The 22,379-nt window shown below is 45.7% G+C and overlaps 1 protein-coding gene across 13 annotated transcripts in view; it reads right to left on the minus strand.

Moving 5' to 3' along the window:
- HMBOX1 (homeobox containing 1) overlaps positions 1–22,379 on the minus strand; it is a 161,376-nt gene that overhangs the window by 52,166 nt on the left and 86,831 nt on the right. For all 13 annotated transcript variants that reach the window (XR_001369105.3, XM_025190995.2, XM_006135576.3 and 10 more), the window contains 3 exons: positions 18,366–18,845; positions 16,962–17,047; positions 7,402–7,512 (listed from right to left, as the gene is read on the minus strand). Coding sequence is in view for 12 of the 13 variants with exons in the window: in XM_025190995.2 (XP_025046780.1) it covers positions 7,402–7,512; positions 16,962–17,047; positions 18,366–18,845 (677 nt within the window). In the remaining variant the exon portion in view is untranslated. The remainder of the gene's footprint in view (positions 1–7,401; positions 7,513–16,961; positions 17,048–18,365; positions 18,846–22,379) is intronic.

Below are 22,379 nucleotides of genomic sequence, written 5' to 3' on the forward strand. Positions count from 1 at the left end.
CAGGCCACCACCTCAAGCCATGCCCATGAGATCCACCACAAGGAAAAACCTATAGGAGCATCAGGTGCTTGGATCCCAACCAATGCTAAGGGCAGCGCTGGTCAGCATGAGCTCTGCTGGCATGGTCTCTGACGTGATTTATGGCAGCTCACAAGATCCGGCCCTAAAATCATCAGATTTTTAAGAGCGATATGGCTATGGTTTTGGCTGAGAACATCCACAAAGTTAGGACATAATTAAGTAAAAGCTCTGAGAACTGTGCCTTAGTATATGGCAAAAGGGAAGGCACTCTGTGGGTGTGTCTAAACGACACCCCTCTGACGGCAGAGGGATGTAAATTAGACACATCGAAAGTGCAAATGAAGCCAGGATTTAAATATTCCACGCTTCACTTGCATAATGGCAGCTGCTGCTTTTTTTCAAAACAGGGCTTTTGGAAAAAAACCCAGCAGTTTAGATCCTGTACTCATTTTTTGGAGGAGTACAGGATCTTTCGAAATGGGGCATTTCTGTCGAAAATGCCCCGTCTAAACTGCTGGGTTTTTTTTTTTTCCAAAAGCCCCATTTTGAAAAAAAGTGGCAGCTAACATTATGCAAACGAAGTGTGGGATATTTAAATCCCAGCTTCATTTGCACTTTCGATGTGTCTAATTTACATCTCCCTGCCGACAGAGGGGTGTAGTTTAGACACACCCTGTACGTGAAGGGGATACACTGTGTGGGGTAAAGCGTGGGAATGCTCTGTTCTTAGAGCACACAGGACTAGCATCTCCTGTCCGCATCCAATGCCAGATGGGACTTTGCCCACATAAGGATCACATCTAGGTCTCAGAGAAATCAGTCTCCATGGCCTCTTCAGCGCTTGGACTCTGTGCTGAAATTGCCAGCTAGGTTACCACGTATATTTGTACTTCCTTTCCTCAATTTCCATCTTCTTGTGTGTCTGTTCTTAGACAGTGAACTCTTGGGGGGTTGGGACCATGTCCACTTGTCACAGCGTTTAAAACCAGAAAGCACAATTGGATAATCTGTTCCGACCTCCTGTAAATTTCACCCTGACACCACAGGCTCATTGGGACCTGCACTAAACCCATCTCATTTCACAGGTCACTGACCTCTTATCCCATGACAACTTTTGGTCATTTCTGAGCTGGGCTAGATTTTAACAACACACCTAGACAATGAAAGACTCCCTGCAGGTTTACAGACAAGCCCGTCATTAAGGTACAAGCTCCTGAGCGCAGGGATGTTTTCTGTGAAATGCTTAGCACACTTGATGCGCTATAGAAGAACAATCATATCTCCCTCATCCCAATGCCCATCTTCTGGAGTACCCAGGATCTTACTTTTTCATAAGCTTTTCTTTTAGAACCAGGCAAGGGCTCCCTCAGCATTAAAATGATGGAAGATGCTCTATGCTGCTGACAGTAGGGCAGTGAAAAAGGTTTAAAAACAATAACTGTGGAACCGTTAAAAGTCCTAGTGGCTATATGGTTAACCATTTTGGGGGATCTATGGCTGGGTGGGACTAGGGAGGGAAGGATGGGGAGGAATGCCCCCGCAGCTCCCAGGGAACTGGCTGTGGGGTGGCTTCCGACTCCACTTCTGGGGTGCTGGATGCGCTGCGGAAATTTAACCATAATGGAAATGGATAAGCTGATGCTTAATGGTTAACCCGTTAAACTCTTACATCACTAGCAGACAGCTGCTTCTCTCTTTAGCCAGGCCACACACAGCTTTGTCCAACATGACTGTTACTGTCTTCCTATTGATTTATTGGCAGGAAAAAAAAATTAAATCTGGGCAGTCAGCACTCCACATTGTAGTCTTAACACATCATTTCTACAGTCTGCCTGGCTCTGTCACAGCCCCGAGAGAAGGTGCCAAAGTTACTCAGCCATGAACGTCTCACGTTGCCCCCTGCTCCCAACCAAACTAATCAAGCCAACCTTAATTACTTTCTTTATTTTAAAACATGAGCATGGGAAGATTTGTTAGATCAATGCAAGACTTCAGTGAGGCAGTAATGCTTAAAGTTGGCTCAAAATGTATTTATGAAGCACCAAACAAAACAGACACGGTACTTGCCCCCAAAATACCCCATCAAAATAAAAAAAAGTGTCACTGCTAATGAAAGAACTTCAATTTTGCACTGATTATTTCCTTATCCAAAATCTCCCTTCACCCTCCTCCGCTACTGCTTCCAGAAAGAAAACCACAAATGCTAGCACACAAAATCAGTTTTGCAGCATTATCATTAACTCCCATGCCTGTCCTTCAGAAAATCATTGATCATTATTATCAACAGTAGGAACAATACAGATCTATTACTGCATGAGAGTTAAAACATTTCCCAGAACTAGTTTTCTTTCATAACACACTAGCTTGTTACCTGAGATTATCTGAACAACGGTGACAAGCCAAGACGCTAGAAAGGTGTAGAGACTATTTATCCATGGGGAAAAACCCAACAGAAAGAGCATATGCCGAAGGCCAGACAAAGCTAGGAATCAACAAAAGCTTTGGAGGAGCTGAGCCTGCACGTGCATTAATAGCAGCAAATATTACAAAATCTTGTTATTCTAAAGCTCTAGAATACAAAATTGCTGTATTTGTAGGACTGTATGTGGGGGATTTAAAGCATAATCCATCCATGTAACACTGTTATGTAACTGAAAAGAATTTAAAAACTCTTTATTTTGGGTTGTATTTATATTTCTTTTTAGTCTCTATCTTACTGTAGTGCCCAGAGATTACATTGTGTGTAATCACCTAATTGAGCAGTTGATGGAATTTCCATCGACTACTCGATTAATCGATACGGGGGAAAATTGCAGAGCCACAGCGGGGTTAGCTCTTGGCCCCGTGAGCTAACCCTGCTGTGGCTCTGCCTTTTAAATGTAGTAAGAACTGTCAGGCTCTTAGTACATTTAAAAGGCAGAGGCGCAGCGGGGAGACTGGATGTGAGCTGGGAATCAGCTGGTTCCTGGCTCCCTCCCGGTCCCAAATGCTGCATCTCTGCTTTTAAATGTATTAAGAGCTGCCAGGTTCTTAATACATTTTAAAAATAAGAAGCGCAGCTGGGGGGACTGGGACTGGGCGTGAGCTCTTAATACATTTAAAAAGCAGAGGCACAGCATCCGGGACCAGGCATGAGCCGGAACAGCTGACTCCCAGCTTGTGCCCAGTCTCTTGCTATGCCTCTGCCTCCCCTGCCCCCCGGAGCAGAGCCACATGAAGCAGCGAGCAGCCTGCAGCAGACAGTCTGCCTCAGGTTTCTGCTGTAAGTGCCTCCCAGCCAGAGCCTGCCTCTGGCACACGAGCCCCTCCCTTTCCCAGCCCTCTGCCCCCTCCCGCACCCATACCCCCTCCCAGTTCTGGCCCCGCAATCTCTGGCCCCAGATCACAACCCACTCCTACCCTAGGTCATATCCCAAAATCCTGCATCCCAGTCCCCTGCCCTAGGTCGTAACTCCCTCCCAGACCCCATTCTCCCTTCTGTACCCCAGTCCCTTACCTCACGCTCCCTTCTGCACCCAACCTCCATCCCAGATCCCACACTTCCTCCTTTAATATCCTAGAAGAGCGCGGCTTTCGACCACTTTCCAAAATCTTGGCATGGCCTCCCCATTAAAAATTATTGCCCACCCTTGCTGTAGACAGAAATTTCCCAAAATAAGAATTAAACGGAAAAGAGAGAATAGATTGCATGCCCAATGTGATGGGGTGGTTGCCCTGAAATGGAAAATAAGGGGTTAAAACAGCCCTTAGGGTACATCTACACTGTGGGTTTTTTTCCAGGATACCAGAGTTATCCTGGAAAAACACCGCTGCATCCAGGGAACACGTTTGCTCTTCTGCTTTTTTTTGTGCAAATGCGCTCTTTCGGAAGCCCTGTCTTCCTCATTCCATGACGAAGAAGGGATCTTCCGAAAGAAGGGGATTTTCCAAAATTTGGCCCAGTGCAAATGGGACAAATTTCAGAAAAGCCTCTTCCGAAAAAAATCGGAAAAAGCTGTAATGTAGACCTAGCCTTGGAGAGTGCTGTGGCGGCAGCCAATCAGAAAGAAGCAGAAGGCAGCCAATCAGGGCTAGGCTAGGTTCTGTAAAAAGGGCTGCTGGGTAGAGGGAGTTTAGTGTCTCCATGTCTGGAGGAAGAACTCACTGTCTCTAGCTCTGTGGTACCATGGACAGAGCAGTGCTGGGGGAGGCCAGAGAGCCAGCAGGGTTCCAGCCTGTGTAACACTTAGGTCAGGCCCTCACAAAGGGAATTGACGAGGTGCTAAGGCTGCACAAGGCAGTCAGGGGAGAAACAGGCAGCGGGTCCCACCCCCTTGCCACTGATGAGAGTGGCCAATTCAGACTGCAGCTTGCCCTGGAGAGACATGGCAAGAATCACTGAGGTGAGGTGTGGGATTGGGGCTGGGGGGAGAGAGCTGGCTCCCCAAAGGGGATGAACCCAGACCGTGAGCATCGCCAGAGGCAGTACTCAGGGAGAGGGGTGCTGCGGTCTGGGAGAGACGTGGTTCTGGCGTGCTGCAGGCAGTGAGGTAGGTAAAAGTAGAGGGTGCTCCAGCGCACGAAGGGGACAATCTGCAGGAGACGCTGCAGCAATGAGTCCCACCTGTCACCCCAGTAGTCCCATTTCCCAGTGGGACACAGCTTGGGAGGGGGAGTAAATAAGCCACAGAAGGGAAAAGGGTAAAGTTGCTAGCATTGCAGGAGAGACAGGAAGAAGAAAAACAGACGAAACAAAGCATGCTGATGATTTAATTTGTGTCAGTTCTTTGGAAAAAGGAATGGCCGTACAGCACCAAGCACAATGTACGATGGGCAGGAACCATCTCTCTCTCTGTCTCTATGACATCAGCACTTAACAAAGATATATTCATTATTCATTGGCTGGCCAGCAATACAATTGGTTGCATGGCAATAGTTCAAAGCAGCAGACTGCCCTAAATACGTGTGTGTGCGTGTATATAGATATATATCCCCAGTAGAAAATTCAAACAGCCAAACCAAAAGGGTTCTCCTGAGTCTAAGTGAACTGAATGGTCTGTTGGTCCTAAAGGGGATTTAATGGCATCAAGACAGTCCCTTGGCATAGGTAAGTGTCACTTTGTCTTTACAGTACTTGAAAAGGCTGTGTAAGGTCCCATATGAATAACACAAAATTAAAAAACTCCAGTCAGCAGCTGTTCAAGAAAATCTCTCCCATGCCAATACAAAACAAAACCAAAAGCCAGACAACCCCACTGCCCGTCTGACAGAGAGGTAGAGCGTTAGAGTTTAACATCCATTCTTTTTTATTCCAATTGTTATGTTCTCATCAGAAATCACTTCTGAGGCGTGACAAGACACACAGGAAGATGTGGGGGGAAGAAGGTGTCATGGATGAGTTTAACAAGGACTCTCTTACCGTGGCCCAGAATGCTAGCTCACAAACAATCCCAGGAAATACTGTTGCAGAAGGACCTATGAGGTTATAGGAAACAAATCTAAGCAGCAGTTTCAATCGTTAGGAGAGGCCATACCCTGTTTTTCCAAAAGCTCCAGTTCTCTTGTCAAGTTTTGGGCCATGCCTTCTGTTGAAGTGGAATTGCTGGGAACTATTCCATGGGGCAGAACCTGAGGCTCTGAAGGCAGCTGATGCTAAAACTTGTTCCCCTAAGCTTACAGATTTTTAGAGAGTGCGAACTGCAACGTCAGCAGGGAGATTGTAAAACTGGTGTTCCTCACGGATTTCGGCAACTTCTCAGCACCTCCTTCCTGTAGCCACATTCATGCTTTAAAACAGCAATTTCCGATGCTTGAGAGAAAGGCAAAACTCAGAAGTGTGTTCTGAACTGAGCTGACCTTAAATTAAAATATTCCTGGGCCAACTAACATATGAATCCTCTTTATGTGCAGTTCACATACACACAGCAATGGTTTTCAAAACCTTAAAATGGAGTTTTACTTAACAGGACTCAGGCCAGGTCTACACTAAAAGGGAACGTTGAATCAAGATATACAACACCAGCTACGTTAATTGCGTAGCTGCAGTTGACATATTCTGTTTAAAGTTTCCCTGCCATCCCCACAGTGGGAGGCGGATGGGAACAAAGACTCCCATTGGCTTCCCTTACTCCTTGCAAAAGCAGGAGTGTGTGCCACTGATGGGGTGCTCTCTGAATTTGATTTAGTGAATCTTAACTAGACTCACTAAATTGATCTCCGGAAGATTGATCGCGGCAGCGTCAATTTTCTGTCTAGTGAAGATGTGGCCTCAGACCTTTGGAGCAAAGTCCGCAATAGGCAGACTCCAAGCTTTGATTTCCTCTAAGTAAATTACATATCAAAGAGAAGAAAGATGGAACACAGCATGCAAAACCACACCTCAGAATAAACAAAGAAAAACTGAGGCTGAATATCAGGAAAATGGTCAGTGACGGGCACTAATGCAGTAATGGGAGCCTGGGTTGAGGAAGAATCCTGCAAAGCGACAGACTAGATGGTAACTTCAGAGGAAACGTTCTGTCCTTATTTCTGTGATTTTCTACACCTTCATTAGAGCACTGGAGAACTTTATTTGCCCTTTATACCTGAACTCTATTTTAACTTTTCAGAGAAGCAGGTAGGCTTTGCAAGACAAATCTTGACACTAACATCACAGCCACAGGTTCAAGGCATGATCCAAAACACATGAAAGTCTATTGATAGACTGCCCTTGATTTTTTAGGGGCTCTGGATCAGGTTCTTAAGTTTCCTGTTAGTTTATATGGCACAGCTATGTCCAATGCCATGGCATGTTTTAAGCTCCCTTCTCTTGGTCCAACAAATCTGATCTTTTATTTATGCTGAGGCCTTGTCTACACTAAATGGAAAATCACCAGTGCTGCGACCAATCTTCCAGAGTTCGATTTAGCGTGTCTAGTTAAGACTTGCTAAATCAAACTCAGAGGGCACTCCCACCAACATCCGGTACTCCTGCTTTTGCGAGTATTCTACGTATTTAATGTAGCTGGAGTTGCATACCTTTTAGCCAAGCTTCCGGGTCTAGTGTAGACCTGGCCTGAGAGGCTGGCTGCAAATTTAAACCCAGCTGATCACTCCTCCAACACAGAGTATATATTTCAGTGTGAAAATGAGCCAAGCAACAAAGAAACAGGTCAGGGCTGAATTGCTGGAGAGGCAGAACTTTGGGTCACTTGGTACAACCAAGAGTTTACGCTTAGAAGCAGTTCTAGCCCCAGTTAGGCTTAGCCCCATTCCTCCCCCTCTCCAGAAAGTAACTCTGTTATGGGATGTCACCTCTTGGAAGATGCTTCAGTACGCCAAGGTGAAGTAAATGATCAGTGCAACTCACAAACCTGACTCAGGGTTTATTTCTGAAATAAAAGCTCAGCTTGTTTTGTTTACCAGGGTTTGTCTTCTCAAGCTGGTACCATCTGTAAAACGCCCTTTTCTTCTGTTCACTCAGGTCTGACCCCTGCTGCAACAACCAATGAGAGATCCGGCTCTGGCTGATACCTACAAGAAAGAAAGAGAGAGAGAACTTAAATTTTGAATGGATTCAGTGCTAGTGAAAGGTACCCATTTACTGCAGTTATATAGATATTAGTCTAACAGAAAATGAAGTCATTCACCTACTAAGTCATATCTCACAAGCCAGAAACAAACCAAACCCAGCTGTCAGATGATAAACAGCTTCCACCTGGGTTGGATTAGACCCTATGACCTAAAGGTCAAAAGTTCCATCTTCTCAAGAGAAACTGAAATCAGACTTAGATAAAAATAGTAAGTGGAGAAAATTTCCCAGAAGCTGACTTTTTTTTTTTTTTCCAGAGTGAAGTGGAATGCAAGCTCAGTGTCAACCTTCCATCCGTAACAGCGAAGGAGAAATTAATGAGGAGAAAACCCCAAACTAACCAGTTTCACAAGTAAAGAATCTGGTCTCAAAACCCACTAGGATGAGAATCGCTCAAGATCACCACAAGCTGTTCCAAGAACTTATTTAATTCAGTGTTGAAATGCCTGAAGCAGAGGACTAACAGAGGGAGCAAAAGAACTGTCAAGGCCCAGGGTGCATTCTCAAAAAAGCTGTTCAGCCATTAAAAAGGATTAACAACATACAAACTCTATTGGGAATTCAAAACAGCAAGGAGTCCTGTGGCACCTTAGAGACTAACAAAAATATAGAGAGTATCATGCGCTTTCATGGGCACAACACACTTCCTCAGATGAGTTGGAGTGGAAAAAAAGAGAATTCCAGTTCGAGGAGGTCTCACAATAACAATATATTGCTAAATACCACCTGTGCCAACATCTGTTTTAGTCATAACGCACAACATGAAGTTTGCTTTTCTCCTACCTCTCCCATCTTGAGATTTCATGATCACATTTAACTCACTGGGAATAGCCCCCTGGAGTTTTACACTTTTTCTAAGAAGGGAGTTTTCCCTAACATGTATTTTTGATAAACTTAAAAAACAACACTTTAGAGACTAACAAAACATGTAGATGATATCATGAGCTTTCGTGGGCACAGCCCACTTCTTCAGATGTATCGGCTCCCCCATGAAGTTCAGGTATTTTTGAGTTAAACAAAGATGCTAATAACATTTCCGAATAATTCAAACATCTCAGGGGAGCCAAACTGGTCAACTCCAAAAAATCATAGTTACATTCCTAACTAGCCTGCATGATATGTACTTGTGGAGCTACTAAAGTTTCACTTGCCCTGCAGGAAAAAAGTGTTGGGTTTTGTTTTTTTAAACAGGAGCTCATCTGTGTTCAGCAGAAATCTTCCTGCAAGGAGGTGGAAGAGAATTTGAAGGTGCCATGAGCGTATCCAGATAGGCTTGCTGCAGGCAAGATGGTGTGCTCTCATTGTATACCCGTTTTGTATTCCCAACCAACCTCTTCCAGGGACTGCCTCCACCCCAGAGATCAAAATTGGTGCAAACAGCTGAGGCAATCCCACTTAGCCATCTCCAGCGTTGAAATCATGTCAACTAGAAGCATGTGCTCAGTAAAGGAACCTGGTTCTGCAACCCATGTCCCCTGGTGCTCCATCACTGAGTGTACCAGGCTACTTTTTGAGCACAGTGGATTCGGCCTTAAGTGCTTAGCCCCTGAGATGTAGTTTCTCAGCAGATGAGTTTTGTCTGTTAATGGGTGAGAGTAGCATTCGTTTATTACCTGGCTTCTAGGCACTGTGGCCTGCTTTTAATTGCATAATAAAAAATATTGTCTGGCTAGCTCTTTGGTAACAAAGTAGGATATAAAAGCAAAGGGCTGGGTTCTACAGTCACTGACCCAGAACATATTTTTGTAATAATGCATTGGGAGCAGCTGTGCTTTGCCCGAGAGGCTGCATTGGCAACTTTTGACACTTGTTTTGTACAAAATGATGCAGATTCCAACCACCTCATACACCAGTGCATCCTATGCACTAGCGGTACCCCAGACGAGTGGCTGTAGCACTAGAGTGAGAGTGAAGATGTCAAGGTTCCATTTCCAACCCCACTCATTGGGGGCCTTGGTACACCACTCAGCAGTCAATCTCCTTCTGTAAAACGGAGCTTTGGGCTGGACCCTGACATGCACTGAGTGAAACGGTGCTCTCCTACACATTCTATGCACACAGCTGCAGGTTCCAGCACAATATTCCTTAGCTTGACTACAGCGTCCCAGGTCCTGCACTGCAGAATGTTGTGGGTTGTATCGCGTCCATATCAATACACTAACTCCAGGGAATCATTCCGGTGGAGAATCCGTGCCTTGTCTGTCCACTAGGGATGTAAAAGGCGAACTGGTTACCCAGTAAACCTTACCCGTATGCTTACCAAAGGGCCAGGCCGACTGAAGCAACCACCTCGCCGCCTACGATGGGGCTGGGTTAGCCAGGCTGAAGTAACCCCCTGCCCGCCCATGGCACAGGATCAACACTCCACCTGCCTGCCCATGGCTGGAGCAGCCTCCTGCCTGCAGTGGGCTGGCTGGCAGGACCCTGACTGCAGGGCCCCTGCCTACAGCAACCCCCACTGCAGGACCCCAGCTGCTGTGCACCAGCCCTCAGTTAACCGGTTAAATAACCACAAGTCTCTGTGGTTTCCCCAACACCCACATCCATTCCATCTGCAGCCCATACAAAATGCAGCTGCTAATATCGTCCTCCTTGCTCAATGGTTTGATCAGTTTTGGAGTTCTCCACTGGTTGCCCTTTTTCTACCACATTGCTGTCAAACAGCTTGTGATCACTTTCCTCCCTGATGCTTCACCTGATTCTGTCCAATTAGATTGGATGCTATCTGGGGTAAGTATTGTAATTTCCACTCTTAGAAAAATGCTAGCAAATTTTGGATGCTAATGACAATTAAATAATATTCTGTATTTCTGAAATGCTAATTAAGGTTACTGGAAATTATTTCCTCTGTGAAATACACAAATTTGACTTGTCAATTTTTATTGTTTGGCTCAATGCTGTGCATACTCACAAAGCAAGAGATGGTTCCTGTCTCAAAGGAGCCTATTTGTAGCCTAACTAGACAAGTATTCTTATACTCATTTTACAATTGGGACACTGAGGCAGGGAACGTGTGACTTGCCCAACATAACACACAAAGTCAGTGACAGAGCAAGGAACAGAATCTAGATCTTTTTAGTCCCAATGTAGGTCCTTATCCACCACTTATCCTCCTGTTATTTATTTCTGATGACATCCTAATAGCAAAAAAGCTAAACAAATAATTTAAAAGATAGAATCATAGAATCATAGAATAATAGGACTGGAAGGGACCTCGAGAGGTCATCGAGTCCAGCCTCCCACCCTCAAGGCAGGACCAAGCTCTGTCTACACCATCCCTGACAGATGTCTATCTAACCTGTTCTTAAATATCTCCAGAGAGGGAGATTCCACCACCTCCCTTGGCAATTTATTCCAGATGATATGATTGTGATACCATTTCTAGTTCCTACAAATTTGGTTTTCTACAGTGGACTCCCCAGAGCACAGGGAAAGGGATGCTTCTCAATTGAACAGCCGTACCATCCAGTGACATCACTTCCAATCCTGCTACTTCAGGAAATCACGCCGGCATGAAAAAACTGCTGCCAAAGGCAAATTCACAAAGCTAATTAACTGGAGTATTTAAAATCCAGCTCGCTGGAAGAAAAAAATAGACTCTCAGACTGACCAATGGATCACGAGAAAGACCTTGCTCCTTTGTTCTCCGGGCCAACAAGAAGCCAGGAGTACATTATGAGGGCACCTCGCTTTGCCATGGAAAATGCAGGGGGGAGGGAGAGGAGAGAAAGTCACATCAGAGACATTGCAAATTCTGATAAGTTTGACATTTTAATGAATATTTGTCAATCACCTGCAATTCTGCCTCCTTCCTGCACCTCTCCACGCTCCCACTTTGCCGCCAACCTTTCTTTCTGCCAGGTCTTTTCCCAGACACATTGCTAATGGCAGGATCCTGTTCAAAGCTGATGGCAACCCAGACATTCTTCCCCAGATTGCACTGCTCTTTGGGCCACACCCCTCAAGCAGATGTTTGGGGAGCAATTTTCCCTCCCACATGGCAAAAAGGCAGCAAAAACCAATGCAAGAGAAGGCAGGCAGAGAGACTTGCTCCTCTGGTGTGTTCAGTACATATCTGCTCACAACCCTGAATGCTACTGCTCATATGCACCCCCCCCCCCCCATAACCGTTTTGTCTCTTCCTCTCACAGGTAGGCGCAGTCATCCTCTGCCGCTGAAATGTGTATTTTTTCAAAAAATGTTCCTTTTTGAACCGAAAAAGGTGTCAGGGTTTAAGCAGTATGTTGCTGAGGCTCAAACTATTTTTTTTTTAAACTTTCATCAGTGACACAGCAAGCCCAGAGGTGCCAGTGCTCAGCTCTGGCACAAATCAAGCATTGGATGGGGAGGCAAAATTAACTGATTATGCCCTTACTGTCTTTGTAATAATGAGTCTTGAATTCGTACACCATGGGTACGTCTAAACTACATGGCTCTGTCGACAGAGCCATGTAGATTAGTTTACTCGACAAAGAGAAATGAAGCGGCGATTTGAATAATCGCAGCGTTGTTTAAATCAAAATGGCCGCTGTGCTGTGCAGATCAGCTGTTTGTCAGCACAGCACGGCAGTCTAGACGGGGATCTGCCAACCCCAGAACCCTTCACCGGCAGGTCCTGTAAGCCTCATTTCACAGGCAGCGAACATTTTGATTTAAATGAAGCGGCAATTATTTAAATTGCCGCTTCATTTCCCTTTGCCGTCCTGCCTAACTTACATGGCTCTGTCGACGGAGCCGTGTAGTTTAGACACACCCCATGTGCCTCCAAGGAACATCAATCAACTTGGATCGGTTGCAAGGTTTGTTTGCAGGAAAGGTGCAAAGATCAAAAGCATGTTAAAATAAATCCTCCCTTGTGTCGCCATCAACACCAAATATTTAAAAAACCCATTTCTTACCCACTGATGCTGACCAATGTCTTTTCCATTCCACTCGGCGTGGACAATGGAACTACCCTAGTCAGTTTCTTTGTCTTTATGCTTGGTTTAGCTTGTGCGCTGTTCAGTGCTGCCACGTTTGGCTTCCCAACACTGAGTGGATGTTGATGATTCGTGCATGGTGCTGTACGTACCCTAAGAGATGGGTCTGTTTTCAAGAGTTTATCATCTAAATTGGAGTGCGCAAACTACAGCCCCTTGGACCTTTGAATCCAGCCCCCATTCGCCTGCTGGTTCAGAGCATGCCCCACTCTGGTGCCTCAGCCAGGGAGCAGGGTTGACCGCTTGCCTTGCCCCGCTCTGGGCGTGCAGTAGCTCCGCGCAAATCTCCAATGCAGGACAGCCGGGGCCGCCGCATGCTGCTCCTGCCCTAAGCACTAGCTCTGATGCTCCCTCTGGCTGGGGACTGTGGCCACAGGGGTGGAGGAGGTGGCGCCTGCAAACGGGACAGTGAGTGCCGGGGGAGGAAGGACGGCTGGTTCAAGGAGCCACTTCAGGTAAGTGCCACCTGAATCCTGCACCCCTGAACCCCTCCCTCCAGTGTCCCATCTTATTGCTCTACAAACCCTTCAATCCCAGTCTGGCACACCTTCCTGCACCCCAAACCTCTCATTCCCAACGCCACCCCAATGTCTGTACGCCCATCTGGAGCCTCCTCCCCGCTCCAAGCCCGCCAGATCCCTCCATCTCAACCCAGAGCACCCTCCTGCACCACAAACCCCTCATTTCCAGCCCCCGAGTCTGCATCCTTAGTCAGAGCCCACCCCACCATGCACCCCAATCCTCTGCACCATCCAAGAGCCCCCTCCCACCCTCAAAACCCCTGGATCCCAGCCCAGAGCACCCTCTCACACCCTGAGCTCCTCATTTCTGACCCCCCCATAGCCCTCCCCTCCTCCTACATCCCTGTTTTGTGAGCACTCATTGCCCTTCTTACAATTTTCATATGGACATGTGGCCCTCAAGCCAAATTTGCCCACCCCTGATGCAAATAGTCAAGAGAGTCTAGCTGGGTCAGATAAGCCATAGGCAAGTAGAACGAACAGAATGCCTGTTGACAAAAGCCATGCTAGAAAAACCCTTTTCATAATATATTTTTGAAATAAATGAACTGATGTCCTAAGAGAGAGGACGGCTGGGTGGCGAGGAGACCTAGGTTCAAGTCCCTGCTCTGCCACGGATTTCCTATGGGACTGTGGGTAAGTTACTTAATCCCTGTCCTACAGTTCCCCAGCTACAATGGGGATATTAGCAGCACCTTGCCTCACCATCTGTTAGGTGCTTAGATACTTTCATGGCCCCCGTTAAACATGTACATAGCACAGGTGTTAGGTTTCATAACCCTACACTTAAACTCTGCCCCTAGCCACTAAAAAAAACAAATTCAAACCTTACATTATAGTCCTAAACAAGGCAGCTTCCTTTAGTCAGAGCGAAGAACACTCATTGCTATACTGGAGGAGATCTCAAACTTATTTCTTTGCTGAACCCCCGAGAAAATATTTCAGGCCATGATGACCCTCCACTTACTGGGCTGCTGATGGCAGCAGTGTTGCCTTCAGAGCTGGGCACCTGGCCAGCAGACACTGCTCTTGCATGCCACCCCCCAATCATCTTGTGACCCCTTTATGGGTTGGGATTCCCAGTTTGAGATACGCTGCTTTGGTTTCTGTAACCACTTGGGTCAGGGCTGTGCTTATCACAACAGATTAAGCCGTGTCACTCTCTGTTGTTGTTAACGGGGACTTGGCATCTCACTCCCCGCATCTCACTCCCTATCCTTGAAGGGAATAAAGCTGCAACTATGTTAAAGGAGCTCCAAACAGCAAGATGGGAAATTCAGCAGGAACTATTATTAGCTCCTGTTTATACTGTCATTCCTCTTATCAGTAGAAGATTATTTATACAGCTCCCAACCCAAGAGCTTCTTGTTTATCTTATTACAGAAGCCATTAAAGAAAGTTTCTATAAAAAGCAGCTTCTGTGTTCAGTGTAAGAGCAAGTAAATGTTCTGCTGGGTTTTGCTCCTTATCAAGCATTTCTTTATTTTCTAGGCACCATTTCATAACTTCCTTGGCCATTTTTAACTCTGTTTTCTCACACAACAGAATACTTCCTTGTGTGCCTTCTTCGTTTACTACTCGACCTCAGTTTTATTATTTGATCACTTTGAAATTGTCTGGTCATTAAAAAAGCAACAACCCCTAAATAGGGGTATAGGCCTACATTGTGCTACCTTAACCATGGACTTCAAACTTCAGGTACTACTATATATATTTTTTCTCTCCCTTTCTTCCCCACCATCCCCCTTATCCGCAATGGAAAAATAAAAAGGAAAAGTCATAGCTTGCTACTGCAGATGCACAGAAAACAAACCTTTATGATGGTGTATTTTTGTGTATGGTGCCTTTTGTATGAACTCTATCCCAAGACACTTCACAAACGTTAAACAAGGGAAGTTGGGACCAAGAATCAGAGCAAGTCTGAGGCTGGGAGAGGTGGAGGAATTTGTAGTAAGATTCTAGGGCAGGGTCGATACCAAAGGTCACATCCTAGTGAAGTTTCAGGCTGCAGTTAAGGAGACCAAGGCCAGGACAAGACAAGGTCAGAGCAGGGAGCAGAAACAGTTATGGGAACTAACCAGAAGATCCACACTGTTGCCTAGACACTTCCTGGAATCCTCTTTATGTCTGTATTGGTTGGGGAGCTAATGACGAATCATGAGTCTGCTGTTTGTCAGAGTCCTTGAGGCAGAACTTCCCATGGTCCGTGTTCCCAGCAAGTTGTTGGACCACAGAGCACAAGTTAGCTACAGCTGCTGCTGAGTGTCATTTCAAAGATGTCAGCAGCATAGCTGCTGTCCAGACCTGGAGTCTAGACTTGTGAGGTTTTACAAACAGCAGCCAAGGAGGTAAGATCAGGCAAGGGAAAAAGAGATCCTCAGAGGAGAGTTCACAGGGACTGGAAGGATTCGGAAAAATAGTCCTAACTGGCAGCAAAGGCTCTTGCATCACAAACGGTAAAATTATGTGAAGAGATGGAGAAGAAAAAACACCGGGGCCTGTTGCTGGCAAGTAGAAGGATCAATTTACACCAGTTCTGCTAGCTGACACAAGCTGGAAATCTCGTTCAAGATCCACGATTTGAAAATGGCACATACACTTTAGCTACCAGGCGCTTGTCCCTCCCAACCCTCCTGTAGTATGCATTTTAGGGGAGAAAGGGGAGTTAAAAGTTTACACCTGGAATCCTGAAGCCATGTCCTTCAGTAGCACGGAAGGACACTGTCAAAACTAGCATTTGCTTTCAAGGCCTAACTAATGGGCAACACCTGCAGGTAAAGCTTTCGGGAAGAGATAGTCTTTTTGGTCAGATTAGGAGTTATAGTAAGAGGGCCAGGAATGACCCTAATTTTAAAAAGCTCTAAAGAACGAGTCTTGCTTTGTTCCCAGCATCTGCCGCTGTAAATTGAAAGAGGGTACCCTGGAAGAGGTGGCACACTGCCCCAGATTTGATTTCCTGTCTCCTTCCAGGGGGCACAGATGGAAGACCTAAAACACCATCCAGGCCATCTTCCCATCAGTGCAGGATCATTTCCTAGAAGGCAATTTTCTAGAATTGCTCTTCTCCCAAGAGCTTGGCACTTCTAGTCACATTTGCTTTCTTAATTATCTGACTAGTTCAAGACTGCGATTCAGGTGTGGGTCTAAAAAACAACTAAATAAAGGTCAGGTACATGGTGGTCAGGTACAAGGCACCAAAAGGTCAGGTTTTTTCCCTGGCTGTATTCTCAATTCTGCCACCAACTCTCTGTCTGACCTTGGTCCAGCCACTTAAACCTCCCTGCAGAGTGGGAAGCATAAGAATTCATCCATGTTCGTTCAGTGCTTTGGAACTAGAGTGTTGTGTGAAGGTTTAAGTAGCTCATTCATCCCTAATGTGAATGGAGAAAAAGAAGGAAAGAGGGAGAAATCTGGTACTTTCTCCCTTTGAGACAAGGTTAGCATTAACATGGCCACTCCCTCATGTCTGCCTTTCATTACTATTTGTGGACAAGTTCTCATAATCAGGCTGCTAAGTGTGTCGCTGCGAGCTGTGGGCCCATTCCCAGATACATATTTGTGTACATCCATTTGCCACATGTAATAGGGTAACTTCAGAATGAAAGAAAAGTGAGTTAGCTTTGAGATAGGAACTGCGCTTATTGCATTGCTGGAAAATAAATTTGCTAGCACAAGCCACACACACGCACATGAAAAAGTGATTCACCGGGGAAGTTCCATGAAGTGCGGGACAATGGGTCTTAAATCAAAGGCATACATTAGCATGACTAAGCTGACAGATCTGCACTGCAATGCAGAAAGCGAAGCAATATTCCAACCTCTGCACCAGCCCTAGCGGCCGGTGGCTAGACACAGGACCCAAAATGAATAAAAGGCTCTTCAAGCTCTTACCTGTTACCTGTGCAACAACTGCTTGGGAAATCCTCCGATTGGCAAGAAAGGCTTTGATTTCCTCCTTTATCACGCTACTGTCCCTCCTACCAAAACAAAAAGAATAAAAAACAAGAGAGACAGACAGACCAAAGGGAACTCTGAAGATGTAAAATGGTTTTATTTCCTTTCCTTCAGGGGTGGGGGCCTCTGCTCTGAGGGGAAAAAACAGTCAAAATAGCTCACCAGTGGACACTTCTTTTAATGAGTATCATGTTTGATCAAAGCATTTTAGCAGGCGGATGGATGACTCATAGCCTATATAATTCATCCTAGGTGTAGGGCAGCCATATGGAATGTACAAAGTTTCATTACACAGGCACGAATAAATCTCTCATACCCGCATTAAAACTCAGTCGTAAAACGAAGCATAAAAAATAAAAGATAGTGGAGTCTGCATGGTTAGCTACACAAATGAGGATATCGACAAGTCCTCTCCAACATTTCAAACAACAGAGCTGAAGGAAGGAAGAGAGTTTGCAACCTCTGCCCTAACAACCTCCCTTCTCCCCAAAAGTGCGGTGCGGGAGGAAAGAACACCAGTAATCATTATAGCCCTAGTTTATTATTTTTAAAAAGTGTGGAGAGAAGGTTCAAAGAAGTGACTGAATAATTATGCTAAAAGGAAAATAATTTCACTGCTCATTCAGCCTCTTGCTGGAACCAATCTTCCATCTCTCATCTTATACACTATTAAGATTGTGGATTTTAAACATTAGGGTAACACCCACCCACGCTTTCCCATATTGCTATAGGGGAGGGGTAACCTGCCTAACAAGGAAGAAGCCCCTTAATGGGAAAAAGGAAGACCACTGATTTTTACTTTAAGCTTTCCAAAGATGAGACCTGTCTTTTCATAATTAGTTTTATTTCAGTATTGCCACTCTTGGCACTCCATAAGGCACAAACAGAGGTAGTCCTGCCCCAAGGAGCTTACTAGATAAACAAGGCAGATAAGACACAATATATCGCAAGTCCTTCCAGAAGGCATCAACAGAGCCCTTCCCCCGCCCCATACAACATTGGGAAAGAGACGGTGTTGCATTGACCTGGGCCAGTGGTGGAGAATCTCATGGAAGAGGAGGGATGTTCCACGGGATGCGAATGTGGTAAGATGGAAACAGTGCCCTGAGATAAAGAAGTCAATCCAGGATTTGGAAAAAAATAAAAACTGAAGGGGGATCTGTGCTGTAGCACAGGATGAATTTGCACAGAGCTTTGAAGAGAAGGGTGGCCAATGGGAGGCAAAGGGATAATTATCTAAGGCACCCCTCACCCTCACAAAAGTAGCCCCCGCCCAGGTGCAAATTCTTCTCCGAGGGCTCATTCGGCTGATTTACTGAACCATCTACACGTTTTACTAACCTCATCAATTCTTCCACTTTGTCATCTACGTCCAAGTCCTCTTCAGAGGCTTCAAAACTATACGACCTCTGAGCCAAGCTGTTTGCAAGTGGATAGCGGGTGGGTGACATCTTGCCATTGAATGCCGACAACCTCTCGTTACTCTCCCTCCCATTCTGATTAGTAGTGCAAGGCTGTGGGGAGGTGTCGTAACTGTTGCTAGGCGACGGGGACATCCCAGAATGCTGGGTCTGCGTGGAAGCCGTGGCTGTAGAAGAAGATGCTGCGACGTTGTTGGTATTGTTGCCATAGGAACCACCTCCATAGCTAGACCTTCTTCCAAACTTGTCACTATGTTCTTGGTCAAGACGGTCCAAGGTTTCCAAGGCATGGAGGATTTCGTGTCTGGTCATCCCAGTACGTCTTAGGCGCTGAAGCAGGTCTATCTGCTCTATAGTAAATCTGGGTTCATCTGTGTAGTGAGACATGGTTTCCAGCAGACTAAAAATAAAGGTGAAATGTGAAAGCAAACGGTTTAGTGCAAAAGCTCACTATGGGGCATGTATAGCACCGCAGCACAGCACTTAAAAGAAGACAAAAAACCTGATTCTGGCCTCATTTATACCAGCTTAAATCACATACATGAGAGAAGCAGGGCCAATGGGCGGAATCCTTCATCCCTTGAACTCAGTGGCAAATCTCCCATTAACTTCAGGATTGTCATCTGCTGTGGAAATTTCTCTTTTACCAGAAGTTTCCAGATAATACCTCTCTCTTACTTCAGATCCCTCCCAATGTGCCTTTTGGCTTTCTTCCTGTTCCCAGCCTCCCTCTTCACCTTCCATAAACATGCCTTATAGAATGAGGACAGCTGCTTCATAATTAAAGATGTAACTGAGACTCCACAATCTGACCAGTTTCAACCAATCCCCAAATCCACCATCCAAAGTCCTTACTGGGAGAGTGCTATGTGGCTAGCAAATTTGGATCTGCATCTGATCTGCAAACATGGTCCTTGGCAGTGTTTTTCCATCAATGGGTGGAATAAATTTTGTTATGTGCACTGAGGCATGTGCAGATGTACACCACCAGTAGAAAAACATGCTGCCAGCCCTGGCAGGCTGTGGGCGCTTTGCCAATCAGCTGGGTGACCACCCAAGCACTCAGCTTACAGGGAACACTGGTCCATGGATATAAAACAGACATCCGCAGATTTTCCGGGCTCTACCCATTGGCCTTGAAATACACAGGTTAGCTCTGGGCCAAAAGCAGATTTTTTTGAGAAACATTCAGTCTTTCAGAAAAGGGTTCATAAATCATGATTCCCTAACATCAGAAGTGTGAAGAGATCAAGCAGTCTTAACTTTTTTGAAGGAAGGAGAGCGCTAGAACCCAGTTTGTTAAACTTCCCTAAATGAAATCTAGTGCCCCACAGCACCAAAGTGCAGATGATAGAAGTTTCATTTCAGAAATTACTAACTTTTGAATCTGGAACACTGCCATGGATTGCCAGACCTGACAAGCACAGTGCAGCATGTCACATTACTGTTAGAGACCTGAGCTCATTGCAAAATGGTGACAATCAATGCTGGGCACTCTCCCTTCCTGCAGGCATCAGCAGGTCAAGGGGATATGGCCATACAGCCCCTTCATAGGGTTGCCAGGTGTCTGGTTTTCGCCTGGACTGTCCATTATTTGGGTCTCTTGTCTGGTAAAAAAAAAAAAACCCAGAAAATACCGGATATGTAAAATGTCCCGTATTTCCTGTTTCCCCTCGGATGGAAGCCCAGTGGGGACAATTTTCCCCTGCTGCATTTGTCGGGGGAGTGAGTGGCATGGGGTCATTTAAAGGCACAGCACCTTCTTTTTTTTGCTCAACAATTTTGCTCCTCCCCCCCCTTCTTTTTTTTTTTTTTTTCTCTCAACAGAATATTTTCCTGGTGTTTTTTTTTTTTTTTGAGAGGTGGGGGCGTCGGTATTTTTTTTAAACCATCTAGCAACCCTACCCCTTCAACTCTCTCCTCTCAAGTCCCCTTATAAGAGACCTTCTAAAGTCTACGCGAAGCAGAGGCCCTTCTTTCAGCCATCAGAGGATCTTTGAGGTGGAAGCTGGAGGTCAAAGGGCAGCATAACAATGGGGCAAAATTATGGGGTATTCGCCCCTTTCTGTGGTCCCTCAGAGTCTTTGTGAGAAGAGAAGCAATGGCAAACTCTCTAGAGTTCACTGGAGCCATCCTGGAATCCCAAGCATGGCTGTGGATGGTAAGAGGGCTGACAATATACTAAGCATGTGTGGGGAGCCCTAAGGAGCATATTAAAACCGGGGGGAAGGGAATAGGACCCGATGATATTCCCAGACCTTTACATAAGTGGGGCTGCCTTCCCCAACAACCCTGCACCCCAAATGAACTCGGTGTTTGTCTTCTCTGTGTTAGGCCAAGTGCATGAGATGCTGGCAGTTCCCAGTGCTTACTACTCTTGGTGTCGATGTGTGTATGGAGAGTCCTTTCCAGGCTGCTACATCCATGATAAAGTTCTGACCTGGGGGAAGAGAGATTGGCCATCCTAGAGCCAGGCTGCTATACCATGACTCTGACACAGGATGCATGGGTCCCTTTAAAAGGAGTTCCGCACCTATAAATGGAATCCCAGGGTACAGAGGGATGGGCAGTGAAGCAGAAGCACCTACCTCAAGTCCTGCCCAGTTATACACACTCAGTCCCTTAAGTTGGTTTGCTCCTCACAATTGCAGAAGTGGCTACGGCTGTGTTCTTAAAAACGATTTAACAAATGAATACGCATTTTTCTTCTCGAGTCCACAAGCGTGTCTGCCCTCATAAATGTTCAGCATTGCTGCTGCCACCAGGGGACACAAGGGTGGATAGGGGAGAGGAGTGGAGGAGGATTCACGGGGAATCATGCCCCGTGACCCTAGCTGCGAGGGGGAGACGAGGCTGGAGTCATGTTGGTCCAGTGCCCTCCAACACTCTTCTGCTGCCATTGGTAGTAGATCACTCCAATGAGAGTCTGACTTTTATGGCTGATTAGTATTCATTTCTGCAATAATGATTATTTTAAATAAAAAAACCCTGCCTCCCAACTGTGTCTGCTATAATCAGAGGGTGACAGCCAGTGCAGAATTCTAATAATTGAATGGAGCTGCAAACAATTAAGAGATGGAAGCCAGCTCCCAGATCATTTAGTTCAGTCCGGAGGGAAAGTGAAATGATAGGAACTCCAATTTTAACTTGAGTTCAATCCCAAGCTTTAGCTCTAGCTGCTAACTGGAGTTGCCATGTCTTCACTGCTATTTTAATAGTCAGCTCCTGAAGGTTACCTCGCCTACCTTAAGAAAACACAGTAAAGCCAAGTCTACACTTAAACCACAACAGTGACACACTACAGTGGTTACTCCACCTCTCCGAGAGACACTAGCCAGGTTGACAGAAGAATTCTTCTTTCGACCTGGTCTTGCATACAGCGGGGGTTAGTTGCTCTTACTTACGTTGTTCAAAGAGGTGGATTTTTCACACCGCTGAGCAACATGACTGGGCTGATCTAACTATTTAACATAGACCTGGCCTAAGTACTATATCACGTACCTACCAACCCTCGGGTTCACAGTGCTTTCCAGTTAAAACATGGATTTCGGCCATGACCCTGAAATGCATTACACCCACACAGAGCCTCAGAGACATTATGGGGCTCTGGTAGGTCTGGGGCCTTAATGTGCTTTTCAGCCCCCCCTTCCAGATGTTAAAGGGAGGCTATGACCACAAAACATACCTTTACAATGTATGGCACTTTTCCATAATAATTCCTCATCAAAGAGGATTTAAGCCTGTTGTTTATTTTTGGGTTGTGTTTTCGTACTTTAGACTGACCTCTAGTTTCTGACTGAAGGCAGGGAAGGTTGTTCTGATGCAAAGAAAGGGAGGGGATTTGAATTAGACTCTTTGAGTACATCTCCCATTTGCTGGGAGGTATGATTATGAGCTTAAGCAGAGGTATTTGTGCTAGTTCTGCTCGAGGCAG

The sequence above is a fragment of the Pelodiscus sinensis genome, chromosome 3 (genome assembly GCF_049634645.1).
Source record: "Pelodiscus sinensis isolate JC-2024 chromosome 3, ASM4963464v1, whole genome shotgun sequence".
NCBI lineage: Eukaryota > Metazoa > Chordata > Testudines > Trionychidae > Pelodiscus > Pelodiscus sinensis.